Source organism: Euprymna scolopes, chromosome 36 (genome assembly GCF_053919585.1).
Source record: "Euprymna scolopes isolate OS-2025 chromosome 36, ASM5391958v1, whole genome shotgun sequence".
Lineage (NCBI taxonomy): Eukaryota > Metazoa > Mollusca > Cephalopoda > Sepiida > Sepiolidae > Euprymna > Euprymna scolopes.
Window position 1 is genome coordinate 18,714,641 of NC_136517.1, and position 23,973 is coordinate 18,738,613.

At 34.6% G+C, this 23,973-nt stretch overlaps 1 protein-coding gene across 5 annotated transcripts in view; it reads right to left on the reverse strand.

The window, feature by feature from the left end:
• Positions 1–23,973, reverse strand: part of LOC145260379 (cytochrome P450 3A18-like) — a 160,992-nt gene that overhangs the window by 28,308 nt on the left and 108,711 nt on the right. For all 5 annotated transcript variants that reach the window (XM_080118327.1, XM_080118328.1, XM_080118329.1 and 2 more), the window contains 3 exons: positions 22,116–22,232; positions 13,966–14,054; positions 4,554–4,702 (listed from right to left, as the gene is read on the reverse strand). In XM_080118327.1, the coding sequence (XP_079974453.1) occupies positions 4,554–4,702; positions 13,966–14,054; positions 22,116–22,232 (355 nt within the window). The remainder of the gene's footprint in view (positions 1–4,553; positions 4,703–13,965; positions 14,055–22,115; positions 22,233–23,973) is intronic.

The following is a 23,973-nucleotide window of genomic DNA, read 5'->3' on the forward strand; positions in this document are numbered from 1 at the left end:
AAAAAAAAGAAGATATCAAGGAGAAAAAAAAGAAGATATCAAGAAGCAAAAAAAAGAAGATATCAAGAAACAAAAAAAAGAAGATATCAAGAAGCAAAAAAAAGAAGATATAAAGAGGGAAAAAAAGAAGATATCAAGAAGCAAAAAAAAGAAGATATCTAGAACCAAAAAAAAGAAGATATCAAGAAACAAAAAAAAGAAGATATCTAGAACCAAAAAAAAGAAGATATCAAGAACCAAAAAAAAGAAGATATCAAGAAGCAAAAAAAGAAGATATCAAGAAGCAAAAAAAGAAGATATCAAGAAGCAAAAAAAAGAAGATATCAAGAAGCAGAAAAAAGAAGATATAAAGAAGGAAAAAAAGAAGATATCAAGAAGCAAAAAAAGAAGATATCAAGAAGCAAAAAAACAGAAGATATCAAGAAGCAAAAAAAAAGAAGATATCAAGAAGCAAAAAAAAGAAGATATCAAGAAGCAAATAAAACAGAAGATATCAAGAAGCAAAAAAAAGAAGATATCAAGAAGCAAAAAAACAAGAAGATATCCAGAAGCAAAAAAACAGAAGATATCAAGAAGCAAAAAAAAAGAAGATATCAAGAAGCAGAAAAAAAGAAGATATCAAGAAGCAAAAAAACAGAAGATATCAAGAAGCAAAAAAAAAAGATATCAAGAAGCAAAAAAAAGGAGATATCAAGAACCAAAAAAAAGAAGATATCAAGAAGCAGAAAAAAGAAGATATCAAGAAGCAAAAAAAAAGAAGATATCAAGAAGCAAAAAAAAGAAGATATCAAGAAGCAGAAAAAAGAAGATATCAAGAAGCAGAAAAAAGAAGATATCAAGAAGCAAAAAAAAAGAAGATATCAAGAAGCAAAAAAAGAAGATATCAAGAAGCAAAAAAAGAAGATATCAAGAACCAAAAAAAAGAAGATATCAAGAAGCAGAAAAAAGAAGATATAAAGAAAGAAAAAAAGAAGATATAAAGAAGGAAAAAAAGATTATATCAAGCAGAAAAAAAAAGAAGATATCAAGAAGCAAAAAAAGAAGATATCAAGAACCAAAAAAAAGAAGATATCAAGAAGCAAAAACAAGAAAATATCAAGGAGCAAAAAAAAGAAGATATAAAGAAGGAAAAAAAGAAGATATCAAGAAACAAAAAAAAGAAGATATCCAGAAGCAAAAAAAAGAAGATATAAAGAAGCAGAAAAAAGAAGATATCAAGAAGCAAAAAAAAGAAGATATCTAGAACCAAAAAAAAGAAGATATCAAGAACCAAAAAAAAGAAGATATCAAGAAGCAAAAAAAAAGAAGATATCAAGAAGCAAAAAAAAGAAGATATCAAGGAGAAAAAAAAGAAGATATCAAGAAGCAAAAAAAAGAAGATATCAAGAAACAAAAAAAAGAAGATATCAAGAAGCAAAAAAAAGAAGATATAAAGAGGGAAAAAAAGAAGATATCAAGAAGCAAAAAAAAGAAGATATCTAGAACCAAAAAAAAGAAGATATCAAGAAACAAAAAAAAGAAGATATCTAGAACCAAAAAAAAGAAGATATCAAGAACCAAAAAAAAGAAGATATCAAGAAGCAAAAAAAGAAGATATCAAGAAGCAAAAAAAAGAAGATATCAAGAAGCAGAAAAAAGAAGATATAAAGAAGGAAAAAAAGAAGATATCAAGAAGCAAAAAAAGAAGATATCAAGAAGCAAAAAAACAGAAGATATCAAGAAGCAAAAAAAAAGAAGATATCAAGAAGCAAAAAAAAGAAGATATCAAGAAGCAAATAAAACAGAAGATATCAAGAAGCAAAAAAAAGAAGATATCAAGAAGCAAAAAAAAGAAGATATAAAGAAGGAAAAAAAGAAGATATCAAGAAGCAAAAAACAGAACATATCAAGAAGCAAAAAAACAGAAGATATCAAGAACCAAAAAAAGAAGATATCAAGAAGCAAAAACAAGAAGATATCAAGAAGCAAAAAAACAAGAAGATATCAAGAAGCAAAAAAACAGAAGATATCAAGAAGCAAAAAAAAGAAGATATCAAGAAGCAAAAAAACAGAAGATATCAAGAAGCAGAAAAAAGAAATATAAAGAAGGAAAAAAAGAAGATATCAAGAAGCAAAAAAAAAGAAGATATCAAGAAGCAAAAAAAAAGAAGATATCAAGAAGCAAAAAAAAAAAGATATCAAGAACCAAAAAAAGGAGATATCAATAACCAAAAAAAAGAAGATATCAAGAAGCAGAAAAAAGAAGATATCAAGAACCAGAAAAAAGAAGATATCATAAGCAAAAAAAAAAGAAGATATCAAGAAGCAAAAAAAGAAGATATCAAGAAGCAAAAAAACAGAAGATATCAAGAAGCAAAAAAAAAGAAGATATCAAGAAGCAAAAAAAAGAAGATATCAAGAAGCAAATAAAACAGAAGATATCAAGAAGCAAAAAAAAGAAGATATCAAGAAGCAAAAAAACAAGAAGATATCCAGAAGCAAAAAAACAGAAGATATCAAGAAGCAAAAAAAAGAAGATATCAAGAAGCAGAAAAAAAGAAGATATCAAGAAGCAGAAAAAAAGAAGATATCAAGAAGCAAAAAAACAGAAGATATCAAGAAGCAAAAAAACAGAAGATATCAAGAAGCAAAAAAAAGAAGATATAAAGAAGGAAAAAAAGAAGATATCAAGAAGCAAAAAAAAGAAGATATAAAGAAGGAAAAAAAGAAGATATCAAGAAGCAAAAAACAGAACATATCAAGAAGCAAAAAAACAGAAGATATCAAGAACCAAAAAAAGAAGATATCAAGAAGCAAAAACAAGAAGATATCAAGAAGCAAAAAAACAAGAAGATATCAAGAAGCAAAAAAACAGAAGATATCAAGAAGCAAAAAAAAAGAAGATATCAAGAAGCAAAAAAACAGAAGATATCAAGAAGCAGAAAAAAGAAGATATAAAGAAGGAAAAAAAGAAGATATCAAGAAGCAAAAAAAAAGAAGATATCAAGAAGCAAAAAAAAAGAAGATATCAAGAAGCAAAAAAAAAAAGATATCAAGAACCAAAAAAAGGAGATATCAAGAACCAAAAAAAAGAAGATATCAAGAAGCAGAAAAAAGAAGATATCAAGAACCAGAAAAAAGAAGATATCATAAGCAAAAAAAAAAGAAGATATCAAGAAGCAAAAAAAAGAAGATATAAAGAAGGAAAAAAAGAAGATATCAAGAAGCAAAAAAAAAGAAGATATCAAGAACAAAAAAAAAGAAGATATCAAGAACCCCAAAAAAGAAGATATCAAGAAGCAAAAAAAAGAAGATATCAAGAACCAAAAAAAAGAAGATATCAAGAAGCAGAAAAAAGAAGATATCAAGGAGAAAAAAAAGAAGATATCAAGAAACAAAAAAAAGAAGATATCAAGAAGCAAAAAAAAGAAGATATCTAGAACCAAAAAAAAGAAGATATCAAGAACCAAAAAAAAGAAGATATCAAGAAGCAAAAAAAAGAAGATATCAAGGAGAAAAAAAAAGAAGATATCAAGAAACAAAAAAAAGAAGATATCAAGAAGCAGAAAAAAGAAGATATAAAGAAGGAAAAAAAGAAGATATCAAGAAGCAAAAAAAAGAAGATATAAAGAAGGAAAAAAAGAAGATATCAAAAAAAAGAAGATATCTAGAAGCAAAAAAAAGAAGATATCAAGAAGCAGAAAAAAGAAGATATCAAGAAGCAGAAAAAAAGAAGATATCAAGAAGCAGAAAAAAAGAAGATATAAAGAAGGAAAAAAAGAAGATATCAAAAAAAGAAGATATCTAGAAGCAAAAAAAAGAAGATATCAAGAAGCAGAAAAAAAGAAGATATCAAGAAGCAAAAAAAAGAAGATATAAAGAAGGAAAAAAAGAAGATATCAAAAAAAAGAAGATATCTAGAAGCAAAAAAAAGAAGATATAAAGAAGGAAAAAAAGAAGATATCAAAAAAAAGAAGATATCTAGAAGCAAAAAAAAGAAGATATCAAGAAGCAGAAAAAAGAAGATATCAAGAAGCAGAAAAAAAGAAGATATCAAGAAGCAGAAAAAAAGAAGATATAAAGAAGGAAAAAAAGAAGATATCAAAAAAAGAAGATATCTAGAAGCAAAAAAAAGAAGATATCAAGAAGCAGAAAAAAAGAAGATATCAAGAAGCAGAAAAAAAGAAGATATCAAGAAGCAGAAAAAAAGAAGATATCAAGAAGCAAAAAAAAGAAGATATCAAGAAGCAGAAAAAAAGAAGATATAAAGAAGGAAAAAAAGAAGATATAAAAAAAAAGAAGATATCTAGAAGCAAAAAAAAGAAGATATAAAGAAGCAAAAAAAAGAAGATATCAAGGAGCAAAAAAAAGAAGATATCAAGAAGAAAAAAAAGAAGATATCAAGAAACAAAAAAAAAGAAGATATCAAGAAGCAAAAAAAGAAGATATCAAAAAAAAGAAGATATCAAGAAGCAAAAAAAAAAGATATCAAGAAACAAAAAAAGAAGATATAAAGAAGGAAAAAAAAGAAGATATCAAGAAGCAAAAAAAAAAAAAAAAAGAGGGAAACTCACAAGTTAAGAGAAAGAGCAGATGATATGGGTTCATCCGGAGAAATTTACTGCCTTTTTTGACAAAGTCGTTTTCCTTATCATTTTGTGAATCAACTTGGATTCCAAATAAAGTTGAAGCAGTTAAATCCATTGTATGAACTGAAAATAATCTGAAATACGAAATAGTAGAAATTTGTAAGAAAAGGCAGGTCCTACCAATAGCATAATCATATTCAATTTAACATCCGTTTTACGTTCTGGCATGTGTTTGGCGGCTTTTAGAAATTGACTTCCAAACAAACATATCTCTGGCCAGGTCTTTCTCTCTCATGCCCTTCCTTATTACTTCCTCCCACGTTTCTCTTGGTCATCCCCTGAAAACTGGTCCTTTTATGTCAACTGATCTACGTGTCATGACCTTTGTTTAGAGAGACAATGGATATTCTCTGTAAGGGTGGTTGCGCATCTAATTGTGAAGAAAGATTTGTGAAATCCCCAATCGGCATTGCTTGATTCCAGTGACAAGGAGAGGTCCAGGACGACTGGAAACAAATAAGTAGACAGCACATACAGTGCCTGCTATTCCCAAATGGCTACCCATTTAGTACTGACCAGGTTCAACGTTGCTTAACTTCAGTGATCTAACGGGAACCGGCGTATTAATGTGATTATGTCATATATGTTCTACATCTATTAGGCTAGTGCAAAAATAATGTCGTTTTTTTTTAATGTTCAACTATAAATATAAAAACAACATTTTTGCATCAACACAATACTAAAGAACTCTCATACATCTTTCAATTTTATTAATTCAACAAAGTCGCTTTTTCAGTGCATATATCTCTATACTGTCGTTAACACTCATTGTATCAAAATATATGATTTCTAACACTTGTTTAATCCTTTTCCTCAAGTTGTTTTTGGGTCTTGATAAGTTATGATTTCAATTAGAAAATTAATTACTTGAATAGAAAAAATTTTTTTAATTAATATTTTAAAATTTATAATTTGGCACTTACGCATTACTGTACAGGAGAACTTTTTTGCTTTCATTTAGAAGAGCACACATTAGAAGGGGAGACAACCGGGAGAATGGAAAATCTTAACAAATATAAACAATACAATAACATAAAATAAAATACTAATTACCTAAACATTTATTCAATGAAATAAAAGTAAGAAAATAGAACAGACGGGAATACGACATTATTATAATAGAAGATTCAAGCAAGGATGCCCGAACGTTCCACAGAGTATATATATATAAACAGGGAGAAAAAAAAAAAAAAAAAAAAAAGCGCTTATTTTTTATTTTTTTCTCCCTCGTTGTGCTAATATTTTAATCGTTTTTAAACATAAATAAATTTATTTAGTGTCCCCGTACTTTCCCCATTAGAACTCTTTATTTTTTGACACAATATTATTTTGTTCGCTATCGATTTTCTCCTGACGAGATGATAGTCGAAAGAGCTCTCGAGAAACTTCCGCCTATTATTTTTAAAACTATATATAAATTCTGTACCTCTAAACATTTATATATATATATATATATATATATATATATATATATATATATATATATATATAAATATATTCCGCAGAGTATATATATATATAGGTTGCTTGCACAGCAGCTGACAAGGCTAATCTTCTTGCTAGTCGGTTTGCCTCAAACTCCACACTGAACCCGGTACACCACTCACTCCCTGATTTTCCTCTGCGAACAGACGCCACACTAGACGATTTGAAAATCACCCCTTCTCAGGTACATGCTATTATAAAAAACCTAGACACCTCAAAAGCATGTGGACCAGATCTCATCCCGGCTGTGCTATTAAAAAGATGCTCTGCTGAGGTGGCTCCAATTCTCTCCAAACTTTACAATAAATGCCTTAACGAATCTTGCTTTCCCGATTGCTGGAAAACCGCTTCTGTGGTACCAGTCTTCAAGAATTCTGGTGAAAGAACTGACGCACTAAATTATCACCCCATTAGCCTCCTCCCGCTTTTCGCCAAAATATTGTAGTTCTTAGTTAATCAAGCCCTAGTCCAGCACCTAACAGCTGCTAAACTCCTGACTGACAAACAATATGGATTCAGGCAAGCCCGTTCAACAGCAGATATCTTAACCGTAGTTTCTGAACGTATCTACCGTTCATTGGACAAAACAGGGGAGGGTAGAGCCGTAGCCCTTGATATATCTAAGGCTTTTGACAGGGTGTGGCACGATGGTCTTCTAAGGAAAATTAGATCATATGGAATCACTGGAAGAATTCATAATGCAATTAAATCCTTCTTAAGTAAGAGAAAAATCCAAGTTGTCCTCGACGGTTGTACATCAAAACAATATGACATAAATGCGGGAGTACCTCAGGGACCTATCCTTGGACCTCTATTATTCCTGATATTCATTAATGACCTCCCTGATAAAATTGTTTTGGAGATGGGTATATTTGCCGATGACACCACTCTCTATAACAGATATGAGGGGAAAACAAATGAACACATATCCAAGGAAATGGCAGAAACACTAGAGGATGACCTCCAATCTGTAGTGGAATGGGGACAAAAATGGATGGTCACATTCAATGCTGCTAAGACTAAGCTTGTATCTTTCAGTAACTACAAGAAACCTTCTCTACCACCAATAGCAATGGCCAAGAACACATTGCCTAAAAGTATTTCTTTTAAACTCCTCGGCTTAACGTTTACAGGGAATATGAACTCGAATAGATACATTGAGCACATTGCCAAGGCTGCTACAAGGAAGGTTGGCTCCCTCTACCGTGCTAGAAAACTACTTACGCCTGATAGTATCCTGTACCTCTATAAGGCCACTATTCGCCCATGTATGGAGTACTGTTGTCATATCTGGGCTGGTGCATCTGCTGCTTGTCTTTCGCTCTGGAAAGGGTTCAAAAGAGAGTCGCCAACCTGATAGGTCCTGAACTGTCATCTAGGCTTCAGCCTCTGTCCCATCAACGAGATGTTGCATCCCTCTGCCTGTTCTACAAATACTTTAATGGTGAATGCTCTGACGAACTGCAAACACTTGTACCTCCCCGACATAACTACTCCCGACAAACCCGACAAGCTAGCAAATCTCATCCCTTTACAGTAGAGATCCCTAGGTGCAAGAAAGCCTTTTACTCCAATAGTTTCTTCCCCAGAACTGCAGGTCTTTGGAACTCCCTTCTGGGATTCTGCTTTCCCAACTGTTCTGATATGCAGAAGTTCAAATGTAACGTGAACAAACATCTTTCTACTCATCTCCCTTCATAATGGCCCTGCTAATTAAGTCCCTGATAGTAGCCCCCTGCTTCAAAGTGGCACTGTGCCTTGTTTGGGGTGAAAATTGAATAAAATATATATATATATATATATATATATATATATATAAATGTAAATTTGGTTTGTTACAAGTGAATAAAACCATATTTCTACGTTACCAATTTATTTGAAATTTTCAGACAACCCATCTTTAAAGTCGAGGGATGTTTTTATGTTATTAAAATAAATTTTCCTCGCGAATTATTAAAATATTAAATAAAATAAATATATTTTCGTAACCGTTTGTGCGAAACTGTTCTGTTGATAAAACTGAACTTCCAGTTCGATTCATTTCACAGCCACGAATTGACGTGAGGCAGTAGATTTCAGTTTCTGTTTACTCGATAAGTAAATATTACATTATTTCAGCACGGTATTTCTTTTCATTTTGAGAATTTGTTTTAGTTTTTAATTACTAACACAGCGGAGAATTTAATTCCCCCTCCCCATTTCTTATTTTGAGCGGAGAATTTATTTTATTTTAATTTTGAGCTCTTTTTCCGATCCGACGTTACCTTTTACAGGTACTCCTGCACTTTACGACCCAAACTATTTTTTAACGCTATTATTTAGAAACCTATTATTTAACATGGGAAAGGGAGGGTGTATTGTAACTATTCTGTACTTTCACCTAATAATTCAATTAAAAAAAAGGTAAATATGAAGAATTACTCCACCCTTGAAAATTCCTTTAAAATTACCACTCTAAAATGTTTTCGGGGTCGCTGAAAACGAAAATAACGTTTAAAATTAAGGCAAACGAGTAGTTTCCAAGATATGAAGAAATTTTAGTTTTAAAAAGTGGGGGATCACTTTTCTATAATAATTTAACGTAAAATGATCACCCACTTTGTGGCCATGAGTACCTATAAAAGGTAACGTCGGATCGGAAAAAGAGCTCAAAATGAAAATAAAATAAATTCTCCGCTCAAAATAAGAAATGGGGGGAGGGGGGTTAAATTCTCCGCTGTGTTAGTAATTAAAAACTAAAACAAATTCTCAAAATGAAAAGAAATACCGTGCTGAAATAATGTTGTTTAGAAAGACATTATTAACATGGGGATGGTATTTTGTAACTATTCTGTCCTTTCACCTAACAATTTAAAAACAAAACATGGTACTTATGCAGAGAAGCTACCCCGCTGAAATAATGACATTATTATTTAGAAAGCCATTCTTAACATGGGGATAGGGGTGTTTTGTAACTATTCTGGACTTTCACCTAACAATTTAATAAACAAAAGTTAAACTTAAGCAGACAAGGAACAGTACTGAATCATTAACATTATTTAGAAAACCATTCTTAACATGGGGAGGGAGGATGTTTTCTAACTATTCTGTACTTCCGGTGCTGATGCAGAGAGTGATCTGTTTATCTTTTAACTCGCATTTCCACGTTTAATTAAAGTTTTATGATATGTTTTTTATTCAATTGTAAGGTTAAAATACAGAATAGGTACAAACCCTCTCCCCATGTTAAGAATGGCTTTTTAAATAATAACGTTATTATTTCAGCACGGATCACTCTCTGCATGAATACCGATGAATGTTTTGTTCTTTGGTTTTTTTACCATATTTTTTTGTTTTTTTTTTCAAGAAAACCTTTAACAAAAATTGAAAGTACACATTTTTTCTTTTTTTTTACACAAGTTGTTTTTACATAAGAAAATATGAATGATTTTTCTTTATTAAAGAAATTGGGTACTCCTGCACTTATTGATCCATGCTGAAATAATAACGTTATTATTTAAAAAGCCATTCTTAACATTGGGAGAAGAGGGTGTTTTGTAACTATTCTGGACTTTCACCTAACAATTTAATAAACAAAAATTAAACTTAAGCAGACAAGGAACAATACTGAAGCATTAATATTATTTAGAAAACCATTCTTAACATGGAGAGGGAGGATGTTTTCTAACTATTCTGTACTTTCGGTGCTAATGCAGAGAGTGATCCGCGCTATTTTTTAAATTGTATTTCCACGTTTAATTAAAGTTTTATGATATGTTTTTTATTCAATTGTAAGGTTAAAGTACAGATTAGGTAAAACCCCCTCCCCTCCCCATGTTAAGAATGGCTTTTTAAATAATAACGTTATTATTTCAGCATGGATCACTCTCTGCATGAATACCTATTAACGTTTTGTTCTTTGCTTTTTTTTACCATATTTTTTTTTGTTTTTTTTCAAGAAAACCTTTTTTAACAAAGATTGAAAGTGCACGTTTTTTCTTTTTTTTTACAGAAATTGTTTTTATATAAGAAAATATGAATGCTTTTAAAGAAATTGGGTACTCGTGCACTTATTGATCCGTGCTGAAATAATAACGTTATTATTTAAAAAGCCATTCTTAACATTGGGAGAAGAGGGTGTTTTGTACCTATTCTGTACTTTAACCTTACAATTGAATGAAAAAAAACGGTAAATTTTTAGATTAGGTCCACCTCCACAATTTTCTTTTAAATGACGACTTTTGTATGTTTTCGATTATGCTGAATACGGAAATCGCATTGAAATTTTGCAGAAATAAGTAGTCATCGAAATATTAAAAATTTGTATAATGCATTGTAATCTCTGGCAGCCGTCTTTTTTACACACTTGCGCGCATCATAAACAAATCTACGCGCATAACAAAGATGGCCACCAAATAATACAATGCATAAAACAACTATCTATATCTCGATAACTACTTATTTCTGCAAAAATTCAATGCGATTTCTGTATTCAGCATAGTTGGAAACCTTTAAAAGTCGTTATTTAAAAGAAAGTTGTGGAAGTGGACCTAATCTAAAAAAAATACCAAAAAAAACATAAACCTTTAATTAAGCTTGGAAATATGATTTAAAAAAATAACGCGGATCAGTAAGTGCATTAGCACCCATTAATCGACTCACGTGACCTTATTGCCAAATAAGGTCCGGCTACAATGTTGAACACGCCGTTCGCATTGTTTCTTTGTTTTTTTTCAAGTTAAATTCAACTTTCACAATATCTTTTTATTTTTTTATAATTTCACAATATCTTTTTTAATAATAAATTGTTAGTTAAAAAAGCACAGAATAGTTACAAAACACCATCCCCTCTCTATGGTAAGAATGGCTGAAAAAATATTAGGTACTCATGTAGAGAGTGATCTGTGCTGAAATAATAACGTTATTATTAAAAAAGCCATTCTTAACATGGGGAGGGGAGGGTGTTTTGTATCTATTCTGTACTTTAACCTTACAATTGAATAAAAAACAAAAAACATATCATAAAACTTTAATTAAACTTGGAAATTTGAAAAATTCAAACGGTGATGGACACTGTTGATGATGTTAAGTTTGAGAAAATGATTTAAAACTAAAAAACTAAACAAAATACTATCAGAAACCCACCGAATATGTCAGCCTATGTCACAATAACATATAATCAGTAGGTGTCTGACATTGTTTTGTATAGTTTTTAACTGATTTTCCCAAACTTAACGTATACGAGTCCACGACCATTCGTCTTTTTCAAATACATAGATAAAGACTGCGTTTTTGAGCTGATTAAACATTTTACATTAAATAAAAACACTAAAAAATTATCCAGTTAGATAGAAACGCAATTTACCTTACCTTTGCTTTCATTTATTCGTTTTTGAACAACTTTTTCAGATCTGTGTATAGTAACACCCCTCCCCCTTACCCAAATATTAATTAAAAACTCATATTTTTGAATACAATAAAAAAGAAAACTATTTAGCATTTCAATGGTTTAGCAACTTTCGGCTTAATCCACTGAATGTTGGTCGAGCCCAAGCCATGATTGATGGTAACTCCCGAGGATCTGGATCCAATTCTGCAAGAGTACCATATTTTTTTCATTTTCGCCTTTTTTTTTTTTTTTTTTAACTTTTTTGAGTGGATTGCTGTACTAAGAATATAAGAAACATGCATTTTCTCTTTTTATTAGAATTTTCCATTACATGAAATTAAGCCACAGCAACGCGTGGCAGGGTACAGCTAGTATATATATATTCCACAGAGTGTGTATATATATATATATATATAGTAATTTATAAAATATATATGGCGATTAACCTACACTGAATATTCGCCGTTTTCTAGATCTTATTGAAAAACACTTTCCTGCAACCAACCCCTTTCACAAAATCTTCAATAAAAATACCTTAAAGTTATCCTACAGTTGTTGCGAAAATTTAGAGATGATAATTAAAACACATAATAACAAAATACTAAATAAAAACAATGTAAACAACAACAAAATAAACAATAAAAAAAGTAGACATCATGACAAAAATAAAACTAACACTAGCAGAAATAATAATAATAATAATAATAATAATAATAATAACAACAACAACAAACCAACCCCGGACAAGAACAACCATACCATAAATAAAAATACTAATAACGAACAAGATAAATGCAACTGTAGACACCGCACACTTTGCCCAGTTCAAAATAAGTGTCTAACAAAAAGTGTAGTTTATCAGGCAACAATATTTGCGAAAGAAAACCTGAATAACAAGAAATATTACGTAGGCATGACTTCCTTAGATTTAAAAACCCGATACTATGACCACAAAAGAACATTCAACAATAAAAAAACACCGTATAAAAACAACACGAGCGAATAAATACTGGGAACTCAAAGAAAGCGGACATTCGCCGATAGTCGAATGGAAAATAATAAGACAAGCTACCACGTGTAGGCATTTAGACGACCCATGTAGATTATGCCTTCATGAAAAATTTGCTATCCTGTACTTTAAAAAACCCCAAAATCTATTAAACTATAGAAGAGAAATAGCAAATAACTGTGTTCACAAACTAAAATTTACTCTAGGATAGCGATACAAAATAGTTTTAAAACTAACAAAAACAATAGAAAATAAACAAATAAATAAATTAAATAAACATGAATATACATAAACGATCACACATATATATGTATATATATATGTATATATATGTGCATATATGTATGTTCACATATATATATTCATATATAAACTATAAAAAAAAAGAAAATGTCTGCCTTAAACCACTAATCTAGTTTTAAAACAGATCCTTTGTTCGATAAAATGCATGCCCATTGGCTGATAGGAAGGAGCGCGGTGGATACTAGAAAGCTGATTGGCTAACTAAATCCTCAATAGAAGAGGACCATATAAACACGATAAACAACCACAGAATTCGCTCATAAGCCTGAGGAATCCTAGAGTGGATGAAACGCCGAATATTCAGTGTAGCTTAATCGTCATATATATTTTATAAATTACTAACTAGCTCTACCTACGTATTGAGCACCTTTGAAGAAAATACTTAAAGTTTACGCATAAATCTATACTTTCGTATATTAATTTCATGTGAGTAAATGAAGTAGTTATATATATATATATATATATATATATATATATATATATATATATATATATATATATATATAGAGAGAGAGAGAGAGAGAGAGAGAGAGAGGATTAGAAGAGAAGAGAAATAGATGTATTGTTCCGTGGTTCACATGTGTTTTGGTCTAATTTTGAGCGGGAAATTTGAAGTAAAAGATGGTCATATACTTTTGGAAAACGCTTATTTTGAATAAAATTTAAATGAGAAATTTGAAAACTTTGAAGTGTCGTAAATAATGATAAAATCATTTTTATTTACTTTTTTTTATCGGACTTACAACAACAACACAAAAAGTACCTTTTGTACTTATTAATGAAATTGTGAACAAACAAACAGACGGGAGTACGACTTTATTATAATATAAGATTCAAGCAAGCAAGGATGATCCACAGAGTTTTATAATTACCGCATATTTCAGTATATAAGACGACGCTTAAAGTTAAAAAAAATCATCTTTAAAACCAATATTTCATAAAATAATGGGTGTTGCAATCTCTAGCCTAGGCTAAACAAACATGGTTTCCTGATTTAGCAGTCGTCTTATACAACTGATATATGATAAATTTATTAAAATTTGCTCCAATTTTGTACCTCGTCTTATCTGACGGTCGCCTTATACGCCAAAATATACGGTATTAAGAGACATACAATAATAAAACTTAGACTTGTTAAAATTCTTGCAATTGTTTGCAAATATGATACTTACGAGAGTATGTCTGCTTCACCACCAGATTCTGAGTGAGCTTCACACTGTTTCTCCAGATTAGAAAGCGTCTTACGAATAAGAGGTGTCATCTGTAAGTAACATAGTAATCGTATATGTGGGCTGAAATGTTACTAAAGGCAAAATAAGTTACTTTTCTGTGATTAAACTGTAACAAGCGAAACTCGCTACAATCACAGGCAGGAGCTAATTCTTGCGACTCGAGATTTGAAATCCACTTTCTCCCTGGCTTGTCCAATCACAAGCCAGCTCTCAATCACATGACCGAGTACATAAAAGGCGAGATCTGAAACTCTTAACCCTCTTTCTCACTGGCTTCAGCTGGCAGCAGATATTAACCTGGGGCTTGGACCCCAGGCTAAATGTGAATACAGCAAGACAACATGGCAACCTTTCAAACTCGTACTTGCTTCCACATGCACTGCACACGTGTACTCTTTCTTACAACGAGACACTAACCTTTTGCCCTGTCTCTCCTATCGGATGCACACTCCTACATATGTAAATACACTAAAGACTTCGCCCTTTCTTTCCCCTTTAACTTCCTTAATCCCAACGACTACTAGTTATAAACACATGCAAACAGAACTGAACTATTCTCTCCTTCAACCAGCCAGCATAATATTAAATTTATCTTTGCACAAGAACACTTCCACCTACTAACCCGTTCCTCTCTTCTAATGCTACTAACAAAGATGACAAATGAAGTCGTTTTTTAATATAGAATGAAACTCCATTTCGTTGTCTCTTATTCTATAAAATGCTTAACAAATTGGCTTTTGTAGAATGCATTCTGAGACGACTTCATTTGTTTTTCTTTGTGCGCAACTAGAATTTCTCGCTTTTGGGGGCTAATTAAGCTATTTTTTGTACAAAGGTGTTTTTTTTTGTTTTTTTTAATTTAATTCAATATTTTAGGATTTTACTTTACTAATTATCTTTGAAATATACCCAGAAAACTAATATTTATCTTTTGAGGGATTTTTACAATGAATTTATTTAACTTCAAAATTTAGCTGAAATTGTCAGTTTCCAAATGTCGTCATGAAAACATTTTTCATTATAACTTTTTTTACATGTACAAATATTTTTTTTTCCTTTCGAAAATTGGCTTTAGATTTTAATCTTTCAAATGCAACCAAAAAGTAGGCGGCCACTTTCCAAAAAATTATGATAAACTGGCTTTCAATACTATGTCCCCCTATCCTTTTTTTCAGCCATTATTGCCCGTACCTACTATATGTGATCTGAAATTCTACCAAAAGCAAAATAAGTTACGCATCTGTGATTAAACACCTTAAAAATTGGTACAAACCTGCTTTTGGGCAGCCTGTAGAGTTCCATGCAGACAAAAAGAATGAAGAAAAAAGAAAAAATGTCCGCCTTTTCTTTTTATATGCTTACAATATTATCACCTAATATGCAAATGAGACGCTTTCGGTTAGATATAAAAAAAAACATATTTTCCAGAGACTGTGTCGATTTTAGATTTGGATGTTGAAGTAGCAAGTGTTGTCAGCAATGTGTCGTGTTTCGGAGTTGAGAGTTTGACAGCAGAGTGTCTAGTTTTGGGGTTGAGTTTAGACGGCAGAGCGTCAATATTTGGAATAAAAAGTTTTGACAATAGAGCATCAAGATTTGGAGTAGTGAGTTTTTAGTGGTAGCATGTCAAGTTTAACCCCAGAAATTGTTACACAGAAACGCAGCATAGTTAATTCATCAGGGAAGTGTTGATTGTTTTAGCCACAGTATAATTAATTCAAGGCTTCCAGTAGGAATTTTAGACTCGTATATGCGATGAATTGCATTGTGGGATTAATTTTTGTTTAAAAAAAAGTATTTCCAACACAGCTAAAATTATTTTTTATTTGTTTAGCAAGAGATGACACATGTTTATAAAGAATTGTTGAATGAATTATTGGATGCATTTTTACTTTATGGAATTATTTACATTTGCTGCAGTTCATAAAGAAACGACCTTACTGCAATAATTATCAGTGACGAAGGGAGGTGAAAAGTTTTGTAGCTCTGCCCAGTTTATAACAATTGTTCGATTACTCTGTCAAGTTCATAAAGCTTGCTGGATTGTTTTGCCAATTTAATAATACTTGCTGGATAGCTCTGTCAAGTTTATAGTTCTTGTTGGACAGTTTTGCCAAGTTCATAATGCTTGCTGGATTGTTTTGCCAATTTCATAATACTTGCTGGATAGCTTTGCTGAGTTTATAATATTTGCTGCATAGCTCTGTCAAGTTTATAGTTCTTGTTGGACAGTTTTGCCAAGTTCATAATGCTTGCTGGATTGTTTTGCCAATTTCATAATACTTGCTGGATAGCTTTGCTGAGTTTATAATATTTGCTGCATAGCTCTGTCAAGTTTATAGTTCTTGTTGGACAGTTTTGCCAAGTTCATAATGCTTGCTGGATTGTTTTGCCAATTTCATAATACTTGCTGGATAGCTTTGCTGAGTTTATAATATTTGCTGCATAGCTCTGTCAAGTTTATAGTTCTTGTTGGACAGTTTTGCCAAGTTCATAATGCTTGCTGGATTGTTTTGCCAATTTCATAATACTTGCTGGATAGCTTTGCTGAGTTTATAATATTTGCTGCATAGCTCTGTCAAGTTTATAGTTCTTGTTGGACAGTTTTGCCAAGTTCATAACTAAGGGGGAGGGGTGACGAGTAGAGGATAGCGCATTACATCATCATAATCTAACCATTAGCACATCTTAAATTAATCTAACAGATAGTTGAATTATTATGTCATACTCATCTCACCATAATTTCATTGTATATTTCAGACCTCCATCATTTTGGATTAATAAAGTTGTTGTCCGAAAATAGCATTGACCTGCTTATTTATGATGGAGGTACAGTAACGCCTATAATGGACGGATTCCACCAACTGGGAGACCACTAGACCAACATCATCGCCAGCAGGATGCCAGTGGTAAAATGCCCGATTCCCGACTGCGACTTCAAGACAGCTGATCTTGACGCAGCAATTGTGGCAGCACTCCTGACAACTCATAAGCCCCACTCTCCCCAATGGTTTACGTCGACTTGTGCAACTGCCATTGCTCAAAAGCAGCATGCATACCGTAGGTTTAACCGACATAAGTCCAGTTCAAACAGACTGAAGTATATAGAAGCTAGAAATAACGTCAAGAAAGAAATAGCGACAGCTAAGAGAGAATTTACGGAAACCACTAAAAAGCGCATCGAAGCACAAAAACTAGGAACTCGAGACTTCTGGAAAATCTACAACAGTGTAGTAAATAATGGGCAATCAACAATTCTCCCACTAACCAACAATCACGAGGTTGTCTCCTCAGCAACCGACAAGGCTAACATGCTTGCCAGCCGGTTTGCCTCAAACTCCACACTGGACCCTTCCAACCACCCCCTACCTGACTTTCCTATGCGGACAGACGCCACACTAGACGATCTGAAAACCACCCCTGCTCAGGTGTATGCTATCATAAAAAACTTGACACCTCAAAAGCATGTGGACCCGATCTTATCCTAGCTGTGCTATTAAAAAAGTAGCTCCAGTTCTCTCCAAACTCTACAACAAATGCCTTAATGAAGCTTGCTTTCCGGGCTGTTGGAAAACTGCTTCTGTTGTACCAGTATTCAAGAATTCTGGCGAAAGGACAGACCCATCAAATTATCGCCCCATTAGCCTTCTCCCACTTTTTGCCAAAATATTTGAGACCATAATTAACCATGCTCTAGTCCATCATCTTACAGATGCTAAACTACTGACTGACAAACAATATGGATTTAGACAAGCCCGTTCCACAGCAGACATCCTCACTGTGATCTCTGAACGTATATACCATTCACTGGACAAAGCGGGGGAGGGCAGAGCGGTAGCTCTAGATATATCTAAGGCTTTTGACAGAGTATGGCATGAGGGTCTCCTCAGTAAAATCAGATCATACGATATCACTGGTAGAATACTTAACATAATTAAATCCTTCTTAGATAAGAGAAAAATCCAGGTAGTCGTCGACGGTCGTACATCTAAAAATATGATATAAATGCGGGGGTGCCCCAGGGTTCTATCCTCTATTGTTCCTGATATTCATAAATGACCTCCCCGACAACATTGCCTCTGAGATGGGTATATATGCTGATGACACTACGCTCTATGGCAGACACGACAGGAGGACGAATGAACACATTTCTAAAGAAATGGCAGAAACACTAGAGGAAGACCTCCAATCTGTAGTGGAATAGGGACAAAAGTGGTTGGTCGCGTTCAATGCTGCCAAGACTAAACTAGTTTCATTCAATAATTACAAGAAACCCTCTCTACCACCCATAGCAATGGCCAACGACTCTTTATCTGAGAGTCCTCTTTCAAACTCCTTGGCCTAACGTTCACAGGAAACATGAGTTGGAACAATTACATTGAAGGCATTGCCAGGGCGGCTGCAAGAAAGGTAGGCTCTCTCTACCGTGCTAGAAAACTACTAACACCCGAAAGTATTCTGTACCTCTATAAGGCCACCATTCGCCCATGTATGGAGTATTGCTGCCACATCTGGGCTGGTGCATCTGCTACTAGTCTCTCGCTCCTTGACAAGGTTCAAAAGAGAGTCGCAAACCTGATAGGCCCTGAACTGGCATCTAAGCTTCAGCCTCTGTCCCATCGACGAAATGTTGCATCTCTCTGCCTTTTCTACAAGTATTTTAGTGGTGAATGCTCTGACGAACTGCAATCACTTGTGCCCCCATGACGTGAGCACCCTCGACAAACCCGACAGGCTGCTAAATCCCACCCCCACACTGTAGAGATCCCTAGATGTAAAAGATCTTTTTACTCCAATAGTTTCTTCCCCAGAACCGCAAGACTCTGGAATTCCATTCCAGGTCCCTGCTTCCCCAACAGTACTGACGTGCAAAAGTTCAAGTGTAACGTGAACCGACACCTTGCTGCCCAAATCCCTAGATAGTACCCCAGTAGTTGTTGCCCCTGATAGTAGCCCCCTACACCAAAGTGGCAATTTGCCTTGTTTGGGGTGAAAATGTAATAAAAAAAAAAAAAAAAAAAAGCTACAACAAGGTAGAAAAGTCAAACGACCTACCATCTCATCAGCTGGTACAAGTGAGGACTGGTCATACTTCCTATCACGATGGAATGATTATGTCGAAGCCACCAAAATCAAGGACAAAGAACTGGTAATCTAACTGTTGAAGTGCTGTGATGAAACTTTGCGCAGAGACCTTACAAGATCAACTGGCGGCTCCCTGACAGGAAAATCTCAAGAAGATGTCCTAACAGCCATGAGAGCCCTGGCAGTGCGTGAGGAAAACACAATGGTGGCTCGGGTTATGCTGAACAATATGACACAAGATCGCGAAGAAACTGTGCGCTCATTTGGTGCTCATCTCCGTGGACAAGCAGGAGTATGCAAATTCCTAATACCGTGCCCCAGCTGCAGCCATGAAGTCAACTACACAGATGCAATCCTGCGTGATGTGCTTATTCATGGACTCAATGACCCTGACATTCAGCTAGACCTCCTTGGGGTCAAAAGTCAGAGTATGACCCTTGAAGACACTTTTCAGTTCGTTGAAGCCAAGGAATCTGGAAAACGCTCTGCATCCAAACTACTTGATTCCCAAGGGGCCGAAGCAGCTAGCAGCACATATCGTCGCAACAGAAATGCTGCACGTGTTGTAACCAAGAAAACAGTACAACAAGAAACGGCATGCACTTATTGTGGAAAGATAGGTCACGGTGCCAGAGCAACCTTCCAACTTCGCAAGAAAGAGTCTCCCGCATACGGTCAGACCTGCAACAACTGCGGAAGAATGAAGCACTTTCAGGCTGTGTGCAGAGGCCAACAGAAAGTGATGGACACTAAGACTGAACACGAAGGTGCTGTATTTGACTCCCTCTGTGCTGTAACTAGTCACGATAAAAACTATGACAGACATGTTGTTCATCTAGACCATCACCTATACAATCAGCTATCAGACACCTGGGTGCGCCAGTCATCACAGCCTCAACCTTTCATTCGAATGACTGTTCGTATTGATCCCAAAGACTACGACCACTTCGGCATAAACCCAAAGATCACACCAAAGCCAAAGACAACTACTATCACTGCCATGGCTGACACAGGCTGCCAAAGTTGCCTAGCCGGTATCAAAGTGCTTTATCGACTCGATATCTCAAACACTTAATTCCCGTGACAATGAAGATGCATGCTGCTAACAATGTCGGCATAAGAATTCTTGGAGCAGCCATTCTCCGCATCTCCGGCAAAGGAACCAGAGGGGAAACCTATGAAACGCCCCAAGTTGTGTACGTGACTGACAAATCCGACAAAATGTTTCTAAGCAGAGAAGCATGTGCAGCACTCGGCATGATTACATATAACTTCCCAACCATCGGTGAATCACAGAGCAACAGTCAAGCAGCAATGAACACTATCAGCCAATGTGTGGTTCCTCCATGTCCACAGGAAGATAATAACAACCCATCACCACAAATCCAACTACAATCAACATCTCCTCAAGACACTATGTCTACCTCATACAAAGAGAGTGACAAGTGAGTGGGACACTAATAACCCCAGCTGTTCCATCTCAGACTGTCACAAGCTCAAAACTACAGAACAACAATGGGCTTGCACCAGCTTCACCTCTTGTCTGCATTACACCAGCTGAGCAGGGTAGACCACCTCATCTCACTCAGCCCCCACAGGTCAGACCACCACCAGTAGTGGATGACAGTCAACATCCCACGCCTACACCTACCAGGCCACCTCCCACACCGCAGGCTCCAACGCCTTCACCCATGGTACCAACCACACCGAGAAGGAACGTGACACCCGGAGTAAGACAAAACCAACTTTCCTTTGATCAGCTTCCGAGACGCTCCAATCGGCCACGACAAGAACCAAAGTGGCTCAGGGATTATGAACATTACATGGGACAGAATAATCCCCGAACTGGAGGGCAGTCTACCCAATGATGGTTCACAACCGTTTCTTTATTTTATGTACAAGCAGTACACCTATCATCTATTAATATGCTTTGCAAATAACATCATCCTTTCCACAATCCTTACCAGCAACAAACATTAAATCAGTCATTCAGAACACTGTCAAATGACTCGGGGGGGATAGAGGATAGTGCATTACATCATCATAATCTAACCATTAGCACATCTTAAATTAATCTAACAGATAGTTGAATTATTATGTCATACTCATCTCACCATAATGTCATTGTATATTTCAGACCTCCATCATTTGGATTAATAAAGTTGTTGTCCGAAAATAGCATTGACCTGCTTATTTATGATGGAGGTACAGTAACGCCTATAATGGACGGATTCCACCAACTGGGAGACCACTAGACTAACATCATCGCCAGCAGGATGCCAGTGGTAAAATGCCCGATTCCCGACTGCGACTTCAAGACAGCTGATCTTGATGCAGCAATTGTGGCAGCACTCCTGACAACTCATAAGCCCCACTCTCCCCAATGGTTTACGTCGACTTGTGCAACTGCCATTGCTCAAAAGCAGCATGCATACCGTAGGTTTAACCGACATAAGTCCAGTTCAAACAGACTGAAGTATATAGAAGCTAGAAATAACGTCAAGAAAGAAATAGTTTTGCCAAGTTCATAATGCTTGCTGGATTGTTTTGCCAATTTCATAATACTTGCTGGATAGCTTTGCTGAGTTTATAATATTTGCTGCATAGCTCTGTCAAGTTTATAGTTCTTGTTGGACAGTTTTGCCAAGTTCATAACTAAGGGGGAGGGGTGACGAGTAGAGGATAGTGCATTACATCATCATAATCTAACCATTAGCACATCTTAAATTAATCTAACAGATAGTTGAATTATTATGTCATACTCATCTCACCATAATGTCATTGTATATTTCAGACCTCCATCATTTTGGATTAATAAAGTTGTTGTCCGAAAATAGCATTGACCTGCTTATTTAATGAGTTCATAATTTATATTTTTACAACTACTTCCTAAATTAACAAATTTAAATTTATTTGCCTTTCTTCTAGTCCTACATTTGTGAAAGAGTCTGGGTCAGTGTTTTTTCAACATACTCCTGAACTCTGGTTCTAAACACCATACTTACCCCTCGTATCTTTTTGGCAGAAAAGGTTGAAGATAACATAGTCCGCAAAAATTTCCATTTACTATCCTTAGCAAACACTAACATTGAAGAGGTCAATTCATCCGTTGGGATGAGTCTCTGAAAAAAAAAATATTATGATAATGTAGAGTTGGAGTCTGTAACCAAAACTATGTCACATTTCTCAAAGAATTTTTTCAAATTCAAACATCAAAAATGATTGCTTCATTATATATAAGAGACTAGCCTAGGTACCTGGCGTTGCTTGGGTGTTTGTAAGTGTGCATTGAGCAAAAAAAATAAAAGTGGTAGTAGGCAGGCTTGAACCCATGACGCAAAGGCGGAAAAGAAAGTGAAAGAAAATCTGACGTCTTACCCCTACGCCATGACGTGACTGGAAGTGTAAAGTGTTCAAATTTAACGTAGTCAATCTAAAAGGATACTTGCAAAATTGGCATCGCTTTTAAGCCTCCCACAAAAACAAATTAGACACAAAGTCGTTTTTAATGTGGGTGGGGGCATCTCCCCCTTGCGAATCCAAGATATTATGATCTGGAAAGTATGTGAAAACTTCTCACAGAATCTAACCAATGTGAGAACTCCCAACCAACGATATGGTTCAGAAAACAGTATGCATCGATGACAGCATACTCTGAGACAAACCAATAGAAACATCATTTTGCCATGCAACCTATTATATTATGCCTTTTGTCATTAGTATATTGGTTGCGATCTTCGTCTATTGCTTGTGAATATGATTGTGATCATGGACTTGTTTCGTGGGTCCAAAGATGGCTTGTCACTCTGATCCAAGCTTTAAAACATCTCCAACATGTAAGGCACCTCTGAGATGATTCTGAAGTATAGGTGTTGAGTGATACGTCTTTTTGAATAGTATGTTTCCTCTATGGGCTCGTAAAGAAGGAAGCATTGTCATTAGTATACTTGTTGTGATGGCAAATTTCCTCTCACGTTCCTCAATGCATGCAGAGTCAACAATGACGGCTCTTTAAAAAGTACTACGAAAGTGGTTCGAGTTATTTCACATCCCATCAACTATTGACGAAATTCCAGGGTAGACTAAACTCTCAAGCTCCTATAGGGCAACCAGGATTGTTCCTTCATGATTGTCTGAGTAGTTTCATTCTAGTGAGTAGACTCTGCATGTTGAACCAGGTTTTGGCCACCATTTTGGTTCGATTGCTTTGTTTTATGGTACATGAATCTGATATGTCCTTTAAAAGTGATATTCGTTTGAAGTAGCTCAGTGGGCATTGCTACTGTATTTGAGTAATAATCAGGAGAGTCGCCTTACTGAATAAGTGTCCGTGATTGAAGCTGGTATTCCTAGTATGAGACTTGTGTTTTTTTGTTTTGTTTTTTTTATTCAATTTTCACCCTAAACAAGGCACAGTGCCACTTTGAAGTATGGGGCTACTATCGGGGACATAAGTTGCAGGAGTATTATGAAGGGAGATGAGTAGCAAGATGTCTGTTCACATTACACTTCAACTTCTGCATGTCAGTACAGTTGGGAAAGCAGAATCCTGGAAGAGAGTTCCAAAGTCTAGCAGTTCTGGGGAAGAAACTATTGGAATAGAAGGCTTTCTTCCACCTAAGAATCTCTACTGTATAGGGGTGGGATTTAACTGCTTGTCGGGTTTGTCAGGAGTACTCACATCTAGGGGGTACAAGTGCTTGTAGTTTGTCAGAGCATTCACCAGGAAAGTATTTGTAGAACAGGCAGAGGGATGCAACATTTCGTCGATGGGACAGAGGCTGAAGCCTAGATGACAGTTTAGGACCTATCAGGTTGGCGACTCTCTTTTAAACACTGTCCAGGAGTGAGAAGTTTAAGTGT